Source organism: Medicago truncatula, chromosome 3 (assembly GCF_003473485.1).
Source record: "Medicago truncatula cultivar Jemalong A17 chromosome 3, MtrunA17r5.0-ANR, whole genome shotgun sequence".
NCBI classification, from domain to species: Eukaryota; Viridiplantae; Streptophyta; class Magnoliopsida; order Fabales; family Fabaceae; genus Medicago; species Medicago truncatula.
Window position 1 is genome coordinate 5,117,305 of NC_053044.1, and position 20,737 is coordinate 5,138,041.

Consider the following 20,737-nt stretch of genomic DNA (forward strand, 5'->3'; position numbering starts at 1 on the left):
GACTAGTAGTATGACTCATAATTACGTTAAAAAAAGTATGACTGATAATTTAGTTCAATATTTTCGTTAATAAAATCTTACGAATCAACATAAATGTCTAATTATTTACATAAATTCTTTTTCTTAAGCTCAAAACAAGTTCAACCCAAACAGATCCTATATATGATTTCTAAATAAAAAAAATAAAGTTTATGGTTTCGTTACTAAAAAAAGAAGTTTTTGGTTATGTGTCCAACACTTTTTAAATTTTTAATTTCGTGACCAACACTTTATTAACTTCATAATTCACACCACTTCGCAAATTCTTTTATTTCACTCAAAAACCTTTTTAATTAAAATCTTTTATTTCACTCAAAAACCTTTTTAATTAAAATCCTCAAACCTAAAACACACACAAGTCGGAAAGAGAAGAAGAGAAGAAACAAACAAGAAAAAGAAAAATGAAGAGAGACAGCTTACTCAATCGCGTGGCTGCCGGAGCCGCCGTTGGTGGTGCTATCGGTGGCGCCGTCGGTAAATTTTCACCATCTTATTTATTGCGTCATTTTCACTGAACCAAATTTTGTTCTTAGGTTAACGATGTTAATTTTTTATTTTTTTTTGGATATTTTTGTTGTTGCATGTAGGTGCTGTATATGGAACTTATGATGCAATTAGGTATAAGGTATGTATTTTTCTGATTCCAATTTTTTTTTTTTTTTTTTTAATTTCAATGATTATTGAGAATGCATGTTTTTGTTGTGTTGGAGTTATCTTTGCTATGTTTGAATTTGAAATTGTGTATTAAAATGGGTTTTTTTTATTATTGAAGAATGAAACTAAGATAGTTATGGTTTGTGTAGTGGAAATCATAATGGGGTTGGTTTAGATTTCAAAGCTTAATTACGAAGAAATCAAATGTGTTACTGATTGCAATTGTAGCCTCGTAAATAAGAATGTGGATTCTCAATTGTTTGTTTTAACTCCTAGAGCTTCAGGGTATGAAAATAAGGGGAAAATGTAAGTTCTAAGGATAGAAGACAAATCCCGGTGGATAGTGCACAAAGCTCCGACCATAATATTGTAATTAGGATAAACATTTATATAATCTGTTCAGACTAGTGAATTTCTAGCACAGCTGCAGCTAGTGTCTAAGATCACTGTCCGACTTCCATAAATTGAACAAGAATAAGTAGTAATATTTAATCTGGTCATAATGAAATTCGTATTGTTTTTGTGGGGTGCATAATTGTTGAATTGCTAGTTACTGATATGTAACCCCTTAAATTTTGAGGAGATCAGTATTTCTTAACTTTGATTGGATGTAGAAGTAAGCCTTAAGTTTAGCCTGATGGGTAGTTGTTCTGATCCGAATGTATCAAGTAACAAAAGACGAGATTTTTTATACTTTAACGTGTGAGGTCTGAAGGATTTTTCAAGGGCTGTGAATGTGAAGGGAACCCACAATAAATGAATGTGCCTAGTTCCAATGTAGGAAAATATTTTGGAGAACAGTTTACGACTTCTGAAACTTAGTTATTTTAGGTTTCTGATCAAAAAAGAAAAGGCAAGGAAAACCTAAGTTTTGTATTTCTTCTTAGCCAAGACTGGCTACATCTTGGTGGTTATGGTTTCTTTGGAAGAAAGCAAATTTTAATTGATTGGTTGATAGCTGAATTCATTCTTTAAATGTAATCAATGAAAAGTCGGAGATTGAGTAGCCCGCCACTTAAAGTCAGAGTTAAATAACCTGCCTCTGATGAACATGAAAGATTATCCGAATAATTGAAGCGAACTAAGGAAAACCTTCAAAAACAGATATATCCTATACATAGTGATAGATATTACTAATTACCCCTATGACTAAGAAGTGAAGTGGATTACAATAGAGGTAAAAACGGAACATTCGTTGACCAAAACCCTCCATCTCTTTACCTGTATCAGAGAGATACAATAGTGGACAGGAGGAATGTGGATACAAGATGGTACAGACTCCGGGATGTGTTTGAGTGAACTGGACTCACCTCAGGCCTTCCTTCCTTTCATAATCAATCAATAACTGCCGTCACTAACTTCTCATCTCCCTTTTCTAGTTACAAGTGGTCTCTAATATAGACCTAATTATAAGTTATAGGACTTGAAGTATAAATTGATTTTAATGAAGTATCAACTTAGTAGACTAAATATCCGTACTAATTACCATCTTGTAAGGATGTCACGTTAATCTCCATTATCAAGTTGAAGTTGAATAAATGAGATCTCTTGTCCTCAATCTTCTAGCTTGTGCCTGGAATTCTACGATCCATTTTACTAAAAGATGATTGGTTCAAGGCAGAGCTCAGGAAAGCTGAGATAGGGTCAAGAATACAACAGGCCCCATTTGTTGCCCTTGATGGAGTTGTTTGGCTGCCTGTTTTGTTATCTCCATACTCCTCTTGACTAAATGATGATTCCCCGGTTCTCTATACTAAATCATGTATATGGGATGATCAGATAAAAAAATTATAGAGCTGTATGCTGTTGATCTTGCTCTCAAATGTATTCCTCCAATCTTACTCTCAATCCTTGACATTCAAAATGCAGTAGCTGCTGTGTTTGATTGTGGAGAAATTAAAGGAAAAAGAGGAGTTAAGTTTTGCTATTGAGAGAGTGTTAAACAAAATTATCATAAAAAAGAAAAATGAGTGGGCTGACCCATGATGGCCATGGGGTATGGGTTATATTGGGAATTTCATATATGGTGACCGATGCCTTGTATCTTAGTGCTTGTTACTGTTTGGACAAATTATTAGTGATACTGATGCCTCCCTTGTCTATTGGTTTGGAATTTTGGATATATTTTTTAAATTCTGTCCCATTGCTTGAATGGTTTTCATGAGCAATCAAGAAAAGCTTTATTTAGACTTGGAAGCTTATCTTTTCTAAGACACAATAAATATAACACAACACTAACACGGGGGACAGAGCAGAGGACATATTGTAGCACAACCAAGAAGCTAAAATATAATGGATGACGGATATTTTAAAACACTTGAGATAAGTGCAGTATCCACGTGCGTTTATGTGGCAACTGTGAAACATCAACTAGTACTGAAATTATATAATCATAAGAAGAATAATATGTTAACATAACAACTAACATACTAAAATTGATCCATTTATGAAACACATTTAAAGGAAATTAAGGATTGTGTTGTGTGCAACTGTGCATGACTTGGATACAGAACCATTTATACATCATGTTGTTTTGGAGTGCAATGGCTATTCTTTAGTATTCAGGGTTCTCAATATGATACTTTGCTGAATACTATTAGATTCCTTCTTTTTTGATACTCAGTTTGATGTTGAAACCTTGCAGGTTCCCGGAGCCCTCAAGATTAGGCATATTGGGCAGGCCACTATAGGAAGTGCAGCTGTATTTAGTCTGTTCCTTGCAGCAGGAACCTTGATACGTTCTCACTAGCTTGTCTTATATTAGATTGTGTAGTTGTGGTGATGAGTTTTCTTCAATTGTTGTGTTGTTTAACCTTATAGAATGTAGTCTTTTTGGTGTCTGAACGAAACTACTATGTTGCTGCATAGTTTTTCTGCAATAATTATTAGACTTTTATTTGCTGGGTCAAAGAGGTTTCTCTATAGATTCTGCCCATTTTTAAAGAAATCATAGCCGTTGAATTATTAAAATATTTGACCAAAATCATAGTTAATAAATATGATTGTTTGTGATTGATCGACCGTGTGTTAAAATTAATTTCTTAGACTAATACTTCAATTTCTTCAATTAATATCTATGGGGCCAATTTACCCTCATTTAAAAACACTAAGGTGTAAATTAGCAAGCTACATTCACCCAACCTACACTCACTTGATTATTTACACTCATTTTTAGAAGTTTTTTCAAATTGTTTACACCCATCTCACTAATTTACACCTACTTTCATCATTTCAAAATGTCCACACACATGATTAATAATTGACTGTTTTATTTTACGTAGTAAAACAACCTTAGTTTCTTGAAAAAAAAACATGACTATTGATAAAAATAACTGCATAATACAATAAAAGAAGCGCACTAACACACCATCAACATTAGGCTTAAAATGTCCTTGTGAGTTTAACTCAGTTGGTAGGGGTTAAGGTCCGAGATCCAAACTCCGATCACAAAAAAAAAAAAAAAAAAAACATTTAATAACACATTCCTACTTCTCCCTTAAGCTCTAAGACCAAGAGGTAAAAAGATAAGTAGTCGTGATTGATGCAAGCCGTAATTTGATTCAAAGTTTATTAGAGAATTATGTGAATATTTGATTGGAGAATTGAGTCTCATTGCATGTTATGATAGTGTGAGGTAGTCTGTGACGACATATGGTGTTCCTCGATACGAACTTGCACATTCTTTTTGTCGTGATAGTTGACAAAGATTCCACTTCGATCTACTTTGAGAAGTAGTTGATTGCGACAACGATAAACTTTAGCTGACTTGAGGAAAGGGTCCAAGGATGTCCAACCCTAAGTTTTGAGGGCCATGTTGTGATGATTTGATGGAGAGATAGTTTACAAATCGTTGGCATTTGTCACACTTCTAGATAACATCCTTGCAATCTTCATGTTGGTAGATCAACAAACCAAGATATCAAGACCTTAGCTACTAACGTCCGAGCTCCACAATGGCTCCCATAAATTCCTTCATGGATTTCTTTCATGACATACTCTGCTTCCTATTCTTTTAGGCATCATAATAGGGGTTGAGAGAAGCCTCTTCTATAAGGCTTCTTAGTGATAATTGTATAATGTGGCGCAACTTGTTTGATCTTTCGAGCTTGCTCCTCCTATTCTAGAATCGTTTGATTTGAAAGATTAACATCTATCTCATATATGGGCGGGACTTCAAGGTTTTGAATAACAACTGACTTGTGTTGTCAAGAAGATTTCAGACTTGCTAACTAAGATAGTGTTTGTTTCAATGTTTTGACCTCGATGAATGTGCTTAAAGTATACTTCAATGAACTTGATCATAGGCGACTTTACCTATTTCATATATCGGGTTAGAACTTCTTCCTTTGCATGACATTCACCGTTGATATGATTAACCACGAGTTGTGGGTTGTTGTTGATATGTAAACGAGAAACTCTTACGTCTGATGTGAGTTGAAGACCAACGATCAACGCTTTGTACTCTTCTTGATTATTATTGCTTTTGAAGTTGAACCTTAGGGCCTAATGTATGTTGAGACTATTTGGCCCTTCCAAAATGATTCTTGCTCCACTCCCATTTAAATTAGAATTCTGCTCATTACCCAAATGGTTCCGCTCATTCCCAAAGTAAAAGTCGAAAATACCCCTACGTGAGTTAACTTGCGCTACGTGAGTTAAGTTACGTTGTGTGAATTAACTCACGTTAGTTATAATTCTGCAAAAATCACATTAAAATCCCAACGTGAGTTTTCATGGCCAATGGGCAACAAATATAAGACATTGCATTAAACGGCACTTGTATGGTTGAATAAATATTTAAGTTTTAAAGGCTCGTGAGTCTAATATTATGAGCACTTGTTTGAAACTTAGCTGCACCTCCCTTCATCTTACCTTCTTCTGACAACTTATACTTGCAACTATTGATCTTTTAAAACAAGAATTTAAATATTTATTTTATCAGTAGCCTTTACTATATCTTCAATATGGATACTCAATCAATTCTTTAGAGATCAATCGCCCAATTTCCTAAGCTTGCCATGTCTTGATGAATTGTCAACATTTTCATGTTTTAAAAGAAGGTAAAATGAAGGGAGGTGCAGCAGTATTTAATTTTTTTTTATTAAAATGTTGTTAATATTTATATTTATCCAACTCAGCAAATATACTAAGACAACACCTAGGAAAAAACAACTTTACCATAGAAATGAATACAAAATTTAGCACAAACAAAAATTACGTATACAGTACATACTAGAAAAGATAAACCATGCATCACATAATATGTTTTGGATAAAACCTATAATTAGATACACCATGCATCACAAAATTATACAACCCATAAACCTTCAATAAACAAGTTATGACTGGAAAGTAAATGAAAGAAACCAACGTGAGTTAACTCACTTTTAATTCAATGTGATTTTTTCAGCGTGACTTAAATTTTGTTTCGATACTTGCTTTGTACCAGTTTCATGCCTAGCGTGGTTTAAGTCACGCAACGTGGCTTAAATTGCTTTACATTTTGTACTAGCGTGAGTTAAGTCATGCGCAGGGCGTCTTAACAAATTCATAGGTTCGGTTTTAATTTTATAAGGGAAGCAAAAAAAAAAAAAAATCTGGGCACCAAAAAAATAAATAAGTTATTTAAAAAAAAATATATTAAAAATCAAACTTTTGTGGGTCTTGAACACATGACCTCACACTCATCAAAAAGTAACCATGCCACTAAAGCAAGCTATACAAATTGAATTAATTTGCTTTTAATAGATATATAACCATTATTTTCGTGGCTTACATATAAAAAAAAAAAAAAAAAATTTGACCCCAAAAAATTGGAGGCCCGGTGTCGTCGCCCAGCCTCGACGGGCTATGGGCCGGCCCTGGTCACGCGATGTATGTTAAGTTACTTTGTAATTTGCACTAGTGCATGTTAACATGCGTAGCTCAAACAAAAAGTCATCGAGTACTTGCGATTTGACTTCTTTTTGAGGTGGGAAATCAATTTAAAATTATGAGTTCTATGGACCGCGTAACCATCTGCCCTGACAATTTGGTCTTTTGAATGATCTTCATGATGGGGAAACCAGTCTTCAGAATAATAGGATGAGAAAGAAAGAAATGTTGCAGCTTATGTGTTGTGATGATGACTAGAGCAAAAGCGAGATTCTCCAGCTTTTGATATCATGCCTCTGCTCCTTGCAAGTCCTTGCTGACGAACCATAAAAAAAAAAAAAAAAAAAAAAAAGCAATATGCTTTAATTAATAAATGAATAACTAAGAGGTAGCTACCTTAAAAAAAAAACTAAGAGGTTATTTTTTTTTTCTGATTACCATATAATACGTACCAAGATTCCACCATGAGTTAGCAATGATTAATCAAATATCCTTCGTTGAAAAACATATGAAACACAAGGTGAACTTTTTTCGTATGCAAAAAATCATGTACAATTTCATTGTTGGTTCTAATATTTTTTTTTCTAAATATTTATTCATCTCGTGTAATAAGAGAAATAATTCCTTGCCAAAAAAAGAGATAAAGAATCAAGCAAATATTTGGATCAAATCAATTCAAATATTTTTCTATTTTTTTTCGTAATTATGGACATTTAATGCGCTTTTAATTTTTAAATGATTAAACGGACAAAAAATATTTTAATCTTTTTTAAAAATTTGTTTTGGATAAAACCTTCTTTATAAAATTATTATAATTTTGGTAATCAAGATAACCACAATTAATCAAAGATTACGGTGCTGACTCACTATGTTTACTACACTATTTATATATGTGAAACACTACACAAAAAACCTTCCAAGAAAATTTATTTAGCTCCTTCAATTGCTAATTTGCAGAGTAATTTTTCTGTTCTTTTGGTTTCAAAACCAAAATTGAATATGATATCAATGATGCCTTTTCGAGTTGCATACAAATGCTGGATAATATTAGCAGAATGGGCTGCTCTTTGTTTTTGGGTGGCTGATGACATAGCTCGTGCTCTCTAACCTCATCATCAAGAATCAAGAAACAAACAATGATATGTTTCTTGTAGGTACTAATCAATTTTTGACAACATTTGAGATTTTAGGGTTTTAGTTTGGACATGAAGTGTCACAGTTTTTGACACTTCTGAGTGCTTGATTTGTATTTTGTAGCAATGATTAATTTAATCCAAGAAATTCTATTCTCTATTAGCAAAGATTTAAGGATATGCTTCGTTCTCTTGCATTTTATTTTTTTATTTAAGTTTATTTTAGGGACACGTTCATTTTTTTAGGGTTTTGTTTTCGTCATGAGAACCATTAGGGTTTGGTTCATTTGCCACTTGTGGTTATACGATTTGTATTTTGCAAGTAATCGTATTGATGTTGTGGCGACGTCTCCATTTGGAGATCCACGGAAAAGGAGAAAGTTCTCCAAGGATGGTGCTAAGATGTGGATGGAGATCTCCGCTGAGTTTTGATAAATTGAGCTTGTAAATACTCTTATCTTATGTAAAATGTTCTGATTAATACTCTAGGATTACTCGGAACTTGAATCAAATACCATTTTTTTTTTTAAACATAATGCAATTTTTACCCTCGGATCAGTTGGATTGGATACCAAGTTTTTTTTTTTTTTTTTTTTTTAAAAGTTGCAATTATTCAAAATTAATTGGAGAATATTTGCAATTATGTATAGATGTTATATGAATCAACGTATAATATTTATTTTATTTTTTAAAAATGCGTAAACTGAATATATGTCCCTGCAAACTCCATCAAACTCGTCAAAACTTTGCTGAACATTGCTGCTGACTGCTATTCTCTCCTCTGAGAAACACAAATCGCGTCACCTTCTCCTCTTCTCACAAACAAATCGCCACCTTCTTCTTCTGACTCTTCTCGCAAACAAATTGCAAACTTCTTCTCACAACAACAACAACAAACCCAGTCAATGACTCTCTCTTCTCCACTCAGCAGCATCTTCTTCTTCTCTCTTCCTCAAACCCAGTATCTCTCTCACAGTTCTCACTCACTCTTAGTCAAGGTAAGCCAATTAATTCTCTAATTTCTCATTCATTTTCCAATTGCTTGTTTTAGGGTTTTAGAAGTGAGAGTTGGGAATTTTTTTAGGGTTTTAGAATTGGGGAATGGGGATTGAGAATTGTTAATTTTTTGCTACCGTCAATGCCATGGCTTTGTTTGTTTTGTTTTATTAAAAATATAATTTGTAAAAAAAATAAAAAATAATAAGCTCATATTTGGATTCTTTGTTTGTTTTTCCACTGCCATGACCTTGTTTGTTTTGTTTCATTAATATTATAAGTTGTTAAAAAAAAAAAAAATCATTTTTATAGAGTTTGGAAAATTGTCTGTATATTATAATTGCTTATTGTTCAGAATTGCTTATTGTGCATTGTGGTTTCTTTGTACAATTGCATCAAACAATATTAGTAATTATTATTTTTGTTTTGATATGACGAAATTCGAGTAGGGTCAGACTTCAGAATTTAGAGGAAGAAACTAGATATTATAAGGAGAAGTTGATTATATTTTCATTCATACAATCTTTATTTATACATGTAATAAGATAACTGCAACAATTAGTAATTAGCTCATACAATATACATGGCTATCATGTTTTTTTTTTTTATTGACAACACTGGGTGCTACATAACTTAAGAAATCAGTGTTATGATAGTGTTGAAAACAACTCACTTTGGTGGGGTAGAAAAGTAGGAATGTATTGGGGTGGTAAGTAGTTTCTGTTATGAGATTAATAAAATGCATTTTGTGAAATATTTTCTAAAAAGAGAGAATAAGGGAGGAAGCAGTACCCTAGAAGAAAGGTAATAACTTGAAAAAATAAAAGTGAGATGTGTGATGTCGTGTCTGTGTCAGACACTGGACACACCTTCAATCTGATGTGTTGGTGCTAGCTGTGATGTCAAATAACAACTATAGCATAATGGAATTTTAACAAGCTGGTGTTGTTCTGTGATTTAGGGTCCGTTTGGATTGGCTTATTTTAGAGCTTATGCAAAGCAGCTTATGCAAATAAATAAGCACTAATGTATTATTTATAAACTTGCTAAGGTAGTTTATGAAAAAACAAGTTATGAATATACAATATTTGTTGGTAAAATCTTATGAATTAACATAAAAGCTTATTTATTTGCATAAGCTCTTTTTCATAAGCTCAATCCAGTACAACGTATTGTCGAATAGTGGCTATAGGAGCATCAAAACATTATATATTAGAAGAATTTGAACAAACTGCTATTTTCTACGATTTTGTAAATGACAACCTTGGGTGTTACTTAGCGTAAGAGATCAGTACACGGGTAGTGTTGAAAAAAACTCAGGCTTGGGTGGTGTTAGGGAGAACTGAGCATGTAAAGTAGTTGTCTTTGTGATAGTGAGAAACACAGAAATTCGTTGGGGGTGGTAGGTAGTTTCTGTTAGAAGATGAATAAAAGGAGAGGCACTGCACTGTGAAAGATTTTTTAAAAAAAGGAGAATATTACGGAGGAAGCAGCACCCTCTAAGAGCTTGTTGGACTCTTTTTGCTGCTGTAATATACATTTTCTCCTTCTAAACTAGCTTCTGTCAGATATTAGAAAGTTTAATACAAACAGGCTAGTGGCATTGGCACATTAGCTGAAGTTGTTCTTTGCGACTTCAATTACTTTTTCAACTCCCGTATATTGTTAATTACATTTTTTGGCTTTCTCGCTAATGGAACTAAGCTACCTTTCATATATGAATATGGAATTTAATACATCTGGCTAGATTGAGATATGGACCCCGACCAGCGGTATGTTGGTTTGCCTTGTGACATCGTTATTATCAAATTTGAATAATATACACATGTTGTTTTTGCCCACTTCATAGTCTGCATTCACAAATTTAATCTTTATCTTGAATGGCAAGTAGTCTATTGGGACAGTGCCATCAAATAGTGGCTATAGCAGAACAAAATTTGAACAAATCTCTACTTTTCCGCAATAGACTATTCAGTATAAAGTGCTGTCAGATAGCGTCTGTAACAGCCCTGTAGCATGTAGTGTAGTAAAATTTGAATAAACTGCTCTTTTACATGATATTGACAAAACTAGTTACTGGTAATATGGATTCATTTAACTGTTTCTTTCGTATTACTAAGCATGGGAACCCCAACACTAATACCATGTAGTTTAATCCATAATTTTCTGTGTTGCATTCAGATTTTGAAGCAGTAAATCAGCGAAGAAAAATAAAGAGATATTTTGTATCTAAATGGCATCTTCAGCAAAAACTCTCACAAATAGTAATTGCACAACGGATGAAGACTGGACAGTTGTTTTACCCCGTCGTGGAAGACAAAAGAGAAAAGCTCCCGAGGTTAAAATTTTAGAAGAAAAACAAGAACCGTGGGCTCCGACAGATTCTCAGACAGATCCAGGCAGAGAAACAGCATTAATGCAGAAAATGGAAAGACATATTAGTAAGATTGAGAATTCTCAGTTCTATCAAACTTTCAGAGATCAGGTTGAAACATCAGTTTTAGATTACATCCCTAAGGTTTTAGGATCAGAGACAACTATGCAAATGGTCATTTATGGTATTGGCAGCATTGAATTGTATGAACCCCCATGTTTGCAACTTAGCATTGCAATGTTGATGAAAAGAGATTTTAATTGGATTGGAAGCATTGAGGTGTTTGACCCTATTATCTCTGTAACCGAGTCACATGTTTTGGAAGCTCTTGGTTGTTCCGTCATGTCCATAAACGAGCACGGTAAGCGAGAAGCTCTAAAGCCAACAATGTTCTTCATGCCTCACTGCGAAGCAGAGTTATATTGCAATCTGTTGCGGGCGAATTGGAAGCCGAATCTCTTAAAAAACATGGTATTATTCGGGAACAGCTTTGAAGCATACGAGCAGCATGTGTCCTTATGTAAGACCTCACCTGTTATGTACTTGGTAGGGCATATCTTGGCTGCCCGAAGTTTCACAAACGAAGTCAAAATCGAAACAGTTTCTGATGATTATTACAATGCATTCCATGATTCAAGTTGGCACTTTTTCAGCCCTGTCCATGAGACAGAGCTGCAACTTATCAATTCTTGATGGAGTTTTAACTCAATCAATATTCTGTTGTACACCACTTTGGTATATTGTTGTTCTAGAAAATGTTAGAACTCTTACATTTTTATTCTTTTTCTCCGAAATCTTTGAAATTTGATTCTTATGCCAAAGGGATAATGTAAAACAATGTGTGAAATGATAGGTCTGGTCTATATTCTTGAAACCTCCATTATTCTCTCTTACTCTTTTTATCTGTCCTTATGGAAGGATAAATTTTGTTTCTATTAACTTGAAATGTTAGATGTTCTCTCCAAAAAAAAAAAAAAAAGTGTAAGATGTCATTAATTTTTTATTTTATTTATTTATTTATGGTAGATAGACGAAATGGCAAAGCCATTATAAACTAACACACACAAGTGGAGGTACCGGGGTTCGAACCCCGGTCATGGCATCCGGCCTAACAATTTTGGCATTTTGCCAGTTGAGCTAGGACTTCTGGATAATTTTTTATTTTATTTACTCTCATTTTCAGTTAAGAATTCTGCACTAAATTAGTGTAAGTCCTTATTGCAGATTAGTTTAAACCAAATTAAATTGTGTGATTGTTCCATGTCACCCCTTCATCCAAGGTCCTTTTGTACCTCTAATTTAAAAAAAATTTCAACAATTAGAAAACAAAGTTTCTTTTAAAAAAGAGAAAAATATTATTATTTTTTATTTGAGAAAAGAAAAATATTATTTATATAGTGTTCTCTCGAACGTCTGTAAGAATGCACACAATAGAAAATCCGATAGTATATATTCATTGAATTTTAATGTTTCTTTATTTAAATTTAAAAATACATATGGGAGATGAAACACAAAACACAATTATCATGCGTTTCATCCAATTTTTGGAGTCATTAAATAATTAGGCGGATTTTGATTTTAGATTTAATTTAAATGAAAAAAAAAAGGCTCTGGTCCACATTATTTAAGATTCGATTTAGTACATTTTTTTTTTGGTCAGGATTCGATTTAGTACTTTATTTATTGATTCGGGTACCCGTGCAACATTGTTGAACCATTTAACCAAAAAAAAAAATCTTCAATTATAATATTAGTCAATAAGTCAATACAAATGCACAAGCATGACATACAAGACTATTCCAAGTTACCTAATATTATTCTTTTATAAAATGTATTTTGTTTGCTAAAAAAAATGTATTTTGGCACACAATAATTGTTTCATTTCTTAAAAAAAAATAAAAAATTATCTACTTAGGTTGGTCTGAAATTATATTAAAAAAAGAGAAGAATCTCATACGGTTCCTTCAAATAAAGAATCTCATAGTTTGCATAAATTTCATTTTGCTTTTAATTAACTTCAATCTGAAAATTTACTACTCCACATTTTAGCGAATAGCAAAATTATTTTGACTTCTTACTCGATATTTTGAATTGTAGACAAGAAAAATTAGATGATGATCATAGAAATTAATTATAAAAACATTAAATGGTTTTTTTAGGTCTAGCGACCAGGATTAAACTTCCACAGCGTAATAATCTAAGGTTTGAATTTCAATTAAAAAAAAGCATATACATGTATATAATTTTAAATCACTGTTGAACATTAAATACATTTTTGCCTTCAAAAAAAATGTATTTAATGTTCAACAGTGATTTAAAATTATATAAAAAAAGTGATTTAAATTCAATAATTTTCAATGGATAAGCTCATGAGAACACAAAAACTAGTATGTAAGTAAATCAGAAAAATATTTATTTAATTAGACGAAAACTTTTGAGGTCAAGATTTGAACATACAAATATATAGAGTATCTTATTATTATTTTAAAAAAACATAAATTATTTAATTATTTTCTAAAATGGTGTATCTAAAATCTTTTGACCGCATAAAAATTATCATTAAATCATAAATGAGTTTCACCGTTGTGACTTTTACATTCACTTTTGAGAGCCAGGTCGTGTATTTTAGAGATTTGCCTCCTTTATTGTAAACTTTCATTTATTAATTTTTTTTAAGGAAAAAATTCATTCCTTTTCATTAGCCATCAAGTCTCGGATATATGACGGTACGTCATCATAAATGCGCGAGTTAGCATGAGATGTGGCTACGCTAGCTAATTCATGAACGACCTCATTGGCTTGTCTCATATTAAACTCGACATGAGAGTTCTGAAAATTATAACCGAACAAGTGCCTACAAGCCAGAATAATACAACCTAGTTTACTATTATCACCTAGGTTTGAATTAAAACGTTCAAACAACATATTTGGAATCCAAAACAAAATTAACATTGTCAGAATGAAGATCAGACATCTATTGTAGCTCTGTATGAAGTCTAACAACCTCGCCAACATCAACATAAGAGGAGAGAAACAGTCCGTCTTAGCCATGACAAACTAATCCTAATCATCACAGATGCATTTAAACTTTCATTTATTAAAAATAGTATAATTACTTTTATAAATAAACATCATAATTGTTTAAAAATACAAGTATAATTTAAAATAATATTTTATTGGTCAACAAGATAAGTCGTGATGTAGAAGCTAAGCGTGTCCTTTGTTTCAAAGATTGACTGACAGCCGGTGGGGCTGATTTTAGCTTACTCCCACCCTACTGCCTAAATACAATACACGACAAAAGTGGGCTATTGCATGCTATGCTATCTTGCCACCAAAAATAAAAGATTTTTCCCCTCCTCTTTTTTTATACTTTTTCTTAGCTATATTTGTTTCAATTTTGGAGAGTCAAAAAATAAAAATTATTTGAGAGATTGTAAAATTGTTTTTAATATGGTTGAATGATTTAAATGTCAATTGATTGTTCTTATAGAATTGAATTTACTTGAAATTAGAATACATATTTTTTGTCTTCTAGGGTTGATTTTTTTTTCAAGTGTTTAACTTAATTATCTATTTGAGAGGAGCTGTTAAATTTATGTTTGCATAAATACATCAAGATATAATTCATTTTATATTCAACTCACTTTTATTCAAAATCGATTTCGCAAAATAAATTTAGTCAAAATCAATTTTTAAAAATTGTCCAATTTAATTTTTATTAGTTTTTTTGGTACAATTAATTTTATTAGTTAATTGGTTAGTTAATTAATTAATTAATTTTCTTATGTTGCTACTCTCTCCGTCACTATATATATATAAGGATTTATTTGAATAAAAAATTGTACCTAAATGTAAACCTCTTTTCAAATTACTAAATACATTTATTATCTTTTCCTTAACATATCCTTAATTAATACTTCATCCGTTTCTAAATATAAGCAAAATTGACTTTTTATGTTAATTCAATTAACGATATATGTGGTCCATAATATGAACAACATACATCCTTAATTTAATGAACCTAAAAAGTTAATTTTGCTTATATTTAGAAACGGAGGAAGTACTACTAACTTTATTTTGAAATATAAAAAGTCAAATTTTATACATATAAACAAATTAAATTTTGGTAATATTAACACAAAAAAATAGAAACATTAATTGCACTAACTACTTTTCTTAAAAAATATGGGAAAAAAAAGGTAAAAAGTGCTTACATGTAGAAAAAGAGGGAGTAATTAATGATTTTTTTTAAAAAAGAAATAATTAATGATCTTATCATGTATTGGACATATTTTACTCCCTGCGATCCTTATCATAATAAATAGTTTACATTTCAGATCCGTTGAATAAATGATGTATCTCTCATATATTATAAATTAAATACACCAGTTATTCAATGAATCTAAAAAATGAATTATTTCTTTTACTAGGTGTATATTCATAAATCCAATATATCATTAACTATGTTTGATTCAATGAATCCAATATTAAAAATTTGTTTATCATTGATAAGATATTGTTCAACTAGCAATTTTTTGACACGGGGTGTGTTATCTGAATAAACCATTTGTGTAAAAGATACATCCTCTAGTCATAAATATAAGCAAAAATTCATATTTTAGATTCATTCAATAAATGATATATGTTGTCTATAATAAAGACTACATACATCATTTATTGAATGAATCTAAAATATGAATTTTTGCTTATTTTTTGCTTATAAAGACTACATACATTATTATTGTACGTTATATGACCGGAGGGTGTATGTTATATGTTGTCTACAATAAATATGAATCTAAATCTAAAATTCACATTTTGCTTATATTTGCGATCGGAAGATTTATGTATCTAAACTTTATTATAGTAAAGATACATCAATTATTCAATTAATCCGAAGAAGAAAAAAATGTTTTCTCATAAATGTGACCAAATGGAGTGCTCCCTCGTCCCGGATTAAGTGAGTTATTTACTTATTTCACATATATCAAGAAAAATGTAAAACCAAATGGAGTGCTCCCTTCGTCCCAGATTAATGAGTTATTTGCTTATTTCACATATATCAAGAAAAATGTAAAACTTAATGAGAGAGAAAATTAATTTTAAGTAAAATTATAAAGAAAAGTTTTCTCATAAATGAGAAAACATTCTTTTTCAGATTAATTGAATAATTGATGTATCTTGACTATAATAAAGTTTAGATACATAAATTATTTAATGAATTTGAAAAAGTAAAAGTTGTTTATAAACGTGGTCAGAGTATAAAAAAAATATCATCGCAAGCTTAACTCAAATGATCAATGGTAGAGATATTACATGTTATATGCAGGGGTCAATTCAAACTCGGATACCTGACTTCTCCATATTTATATGTGTGAGCTATATCTATTAGGCTACTTGACAAAAAAAAAAGTATAAAAAATTAATTATGATTTTGAGTTTTATTAAATACAAATTTTATGTGTTCAAATTGACCAGAACTTTTTATATGAATATTTGAACACAAATTATGTTAAAATTAACCAATAATCAAACATAATTAATGATATATTGAATTATATGAATATACACGTAAGCCTATTTTTATAAATATCAATCATCAAAGTCTTCACCTCCCTTAAATCCAAGCAACAAAACAACAACACACAAAGTTTTTTCCCTTCTCACTATGTACCACAAAAAAGAATAAAAGAAATATTTTTTCCTTTTTTTAACATTTAAATAAATTAATTAAATTTCCATTTATAATTAAAATACCTTTAAACAATTTTCAACTTTCCCATTCTGTAAAAAAAAAAAAAAAAAAAGTCTTCTTCAAAAGTCTTATCTCTTTCTTTCTATCTGTCTCAAAGCCAACTACATAAACAACAAACAACAGAAACAGAAAATCCAACTTCTTTCTTTCAAATCCTCCACACATTTCAAACAACTTTTCTTCAACAACACAAAAAAACCAATTAACCAACCAAAAAAAAAAACAACCTCAACAGAAACAAAATTTTCCATAGCCATAAACAAAAACAAAAACAAAAAAAATAAATATTGAAAACAAAAAAGAAAAAAAAACATTTCCGTCGCTTTTTCTTCCTCCGTCGTCGCCAGAACATTTTTTTTCTGAAAAATTGAGAATCTTTGTGTTTCTTTGTGATTTTCAGAAAAGAACAAGAAAAAAAAGTTGAATTATCGAATTTTTCGAAGAATTTTCAAAGATGTCGAGGTTTCAATTCTTCAACCGATCGAACACGATGCACACGTCATCAAAAGAACAATCACAGAAACCATTCAACGAATTTCTAGACCGGTCCGGTTCGTTAAGCAAATTCTACGGTTCAATGGAGTCAATGAAATCATCTCTACGTGGAAGAATGGTGAAGAAGATCTGCACTTTATTCGAATCACCAACGACGACGACCACAAAAGAATTATCATCATCGTCGTCGAATTTAAAACCTTCTTCCGAACCACGTGCGGCTTCGAAGTTAGGTCAGAAGCCGCGTTCTGGTCCGGAAAAAGATGAAGCGGGGATGTTGTTCCGGTTGGCGGATGCTGATGATCGGATTGTTGTGTATTTGACGAGTTTGAGAGGGATAAGAAGAACGTTTGAGGATTGTAATGCGGTTAAGATGATTTTGAAAGGGTTTAGGGTTTGGGTTGATGAAAGAGATGTTTCTATGGATCGTGCTTTCAGAAAAGAATTGCAGGTACTAAACCTTCTTTCTTCTTGTTCTTTTTTATGACAAGTCCAGAAATATTTAATGCATGTTTGATATTACGATAGATATGTCAGTCACCGTGATTTTGTATGATCATGTTGACACATTGTCTCGTCCATAATTTAATGCATGTTTGATATTACGATAGATATGTCAGAGTGGCTGTTATTTTGTATGATTATGTTGACTCGTTTGTATAATCAGGTTGAGTTGACTCATCGTGATTCTGACATACATACCCATGATTTGTTTTTGGTCTGGTGTAGAAATATTGATGTTATCTTTACTGTTTAAATTTTTAATGATTTAAAGATGGTTACAATTTTTTTAACGTATGGTTAAAAATGAAGGATATGAAATTCTGAAATTTCCTTTTTTTTATTTAAATTTTGGTAAAAAAAATTGTCCCAGTTTTTTTTGGTCTTGCGTTTTGATTTTAGTAGACGGGGTTTTAAATTGTTCTTGTGGTGGTGATTGTTGATGCATAATAAAGGTTTTAGTCCTCTAAATTCTGCATTTAAAGTTGTCTTGATGGTTAGATTTTGCTGAATTTGACTGCATTTTGAAACCCAGCCTTGAGTTGTCTAATCTTGATCGAATATGACAATGTTCATATCGAGGATTGCGTGATTGGTTGAATTCAAATAAAAAAGCTATGAATTTTGGAAATTGATTTGGTGTTGTAATTATGTCACACAGTTTTCAATCTAGCTAGACTCTGATCTAAATCAATGATAGTGATAATTTAAAACTGATTTGGTTATCGTGTAATGTCTGATATCAAATTAACAGCTGGAAAACTGGATCCATACAGTTGCAGCAAATTTTTAATTGCGATCGTTGATCTTTTCTGAAAGCTTGTTAATATTTTCTTTTTCATGATATCATGTTTGTTAATATACATTTAATATCCAATATAGAACATAATTTTATATAGCATACTCTGTACAATTTTAACCTATGTCCATGTTTTGTTGTAATATGCACTAGTTTGTTTTGTTAATTTTGTCGATCAATTGTTGCTGCAGTCTGTGATGGGTGAGGAAAACGTGACACTACCTCAAGTGTTCGTTAGAGGAAAGTACATTGGTGGCGCTGATGTGATTAAGTCTCTATTTGAAACTGGTGAATTGAAAAGGATTCTTGAAGGTTTTCCCAGGATGAAGCCTGGCTTTGTTTGCGAGAGTTGTGGCGATGCTAGGTTTATACCTTGTGAGAATTGCAGTGGTAGTAGGAAATTATTCGATGAGGACGAAGGGTTGTCGAAAAGATGCTTGGAGTGCAATGAGAATGGACTTGTTAGGTGTCCTTGTTGCGCCTGTTCTGGAATGATGTTCTGCGATTATGAAAATGAAGGCGATGGTGTGTACCGATCCTTTATACTGTAAAATGTGGCAAAATCTAGTCGAAACTGCGATGCTGTTGCAGAGACTTCAAAATCATTATATTACAGAAGCGATTATGGTTGCAGTCCGGAATTTAAAACCATGACAGCGGTGTTTTTTGCGCCTTGAACATGGTTTTGTTTTGTTCAAGTGCGTTTTTTTTTTACTTTAACATTAAACATAACTGCAAAAATGGTATCATAATGTGTATATGTAAATATCAAATGATGTATAAGATTATGCAAACATCTATAGATAATGTAATGATAAAGAATGGAATGTCTTATTCCCTTTTTCCTCCTATTCTCTGATGTTGTGTTTACTTTACTCTTGTTTGTTTATGAATAAAATTGCGACTTGGACTTTTTTTTTTTTTTTTTTTTTTTGTAATTATTGAATAATAATGTTTTTTTTTCTATTACTAATGTTGATGAGCCTGATGTTATTTTATAAGTAGATATTGTGAATTCATAGAGCATAAGAAAGAAAGAAGGAATGAAGAAAAGAACATTTGTTATTATTCTTTCCATGCCCATAAGCTTCAAGTGATTCCACATATTATTCTGCCTTTTTATAAATAAAAAAACTAGCTAAAATTCTTGAAATGGGTTGTTCATTTTATAATAAAACTTTTTATAATTTTGTTTTGAGAAAATAAAAGATGAACCGACATGTAAAATAGTTTTACATTGACATCTGATAAATATCTTATTATCCGTCAAATCACAAAGATATTTTGAAATTAGTTGTATAACATGTACATTGATATGATTTTTTGTTGAAAATATACAAACAAAATTAATGCATAAGAATCACTTTTAAACGAGTGTATCCAAACATAAATCAATTCACATCTAACTCACTTTTAACCAAAATCAATTTTCTCAAATTCAATTATATCAAAATCAATTCTCCCCACCGCCATACCAAACACACACTAAAACTATTTTACATTGGTGTATGTCCATTAAACTCTTCTTCTTTTGTTGTTGAAGATTTTATAAATTTAACTTGTCATTTTTTGTGTTTGTTGATGGTTATACGGTTCTGTTCCTCTTTCATTAGTCAATGGTTTAATTTGGGCCATTATTAAGGTTGTACATAATATAGGTTTTGTCAAAAATAAAAGGTTGATATATTTGATGAGTGTTGTTAGCATTTTGTTTGTCGTAAAATAAACGTGGTTTTGACACAATCATGGGTAATTTGTAATGCAATTTTCATATATAGTGGTAGAATTATATGCTATCAGTTTCTTAAGTGTTTAGCAAGTTAAGGGTTAGATGATAAGTCACCCTTTAGAAGGTTTCAAATCGAATTTAATGAACAAATATCACCACAATTAGGCGTTTCTTCATATTTATAATGAAGTGATTAAAGTATCTAAGTGATTCAAGTGTCTGGCTCACTCCTTATAATTAAACAAATTAAGCTCGGGTTATAAAAATTAATTAATTAAGCTCCAATAATAATATTAAATGATTAAAGGCTCACTACCAAAAAAAAAAAATGATTAAAGGCTACAAAGACATAGATGGCCAAACATTTCACTCGCATTTTTTTCAT

General features: G+C 31.4%; 3 protein-coding genes across 3 annotated transcripts; all 3 read left to right on the forward strand.

Annotated features, from left to right (window-relative positions):
- The first annotated feature begins 341 nt into the window (after positions 1 to 341).
- LOC11430724 (uncharacterized) lies at positions 342 to 3,663 on the forward strand. Its single transcript, XM_003598572.4, has 3 exons — positions 342 to 513; positions 627 to 664; positions 3,338 to 3,663. The coding sequence occupies exons 1-3, from the start codon at positions 441 to 443 to the stop codon at positions 3,440 to 3,442; spliced, it is 216 nt and encodes a 71-aa protein (XP_003598620.2). The 5' UTR covers positions 342 to 440; the 3' UTR covers positions 3,443 to 3,663.
- Positions 3,664 to 8,403: 4,740 nt separating this feature from the next.
- LOC11419761 (protein SENSITIVITY TO RED LIGHT REDUCED 1) lies at positions 8,404 to 11,963 on the forward strand. The gene is made up of 2 exons (XM_003598575.4): positions 8,404 to 8,698; positions 10,878 to 11,963. The coding sequence occupies exon 2, from the start codon at positions 10,930 to 10,932 to the stop codon at positions 11,761 to 11,763; it is 834 nt and encodes a 277-aa protein (XP_003598623.1). The 5' UTR covers positions 8,404 to 8,698; positions 10,878 to 10,929; the 3' UTR covers positions 11,764 to 11,963.
- Positions 11,964 to 16,913: 4,950 nt separating this feature from the next.
- LOC11419762 (uncharacterized protein At5g39865) lies at positions 16,914 to 19,474 on the forward strand. The gene is made up of 2 exons (XM_003598577.4): positions 16,914 to 17,774; positions 18,815 to 19,474. Exons 1-2 carry the CDS (start codon positions 17,283 to 17,285, stop codon positions 19,172 to 19,174), a joined length of 852 nt encoding a protein of 283 aa, XP_003598625.1. The 5' UTR covers positions 16,914 to 17,282; the 3' UTR covers positions 19,175 to 19,474.
- Positions 19,475 to 20,737: the final 1,263 nt, after the last annotated feature.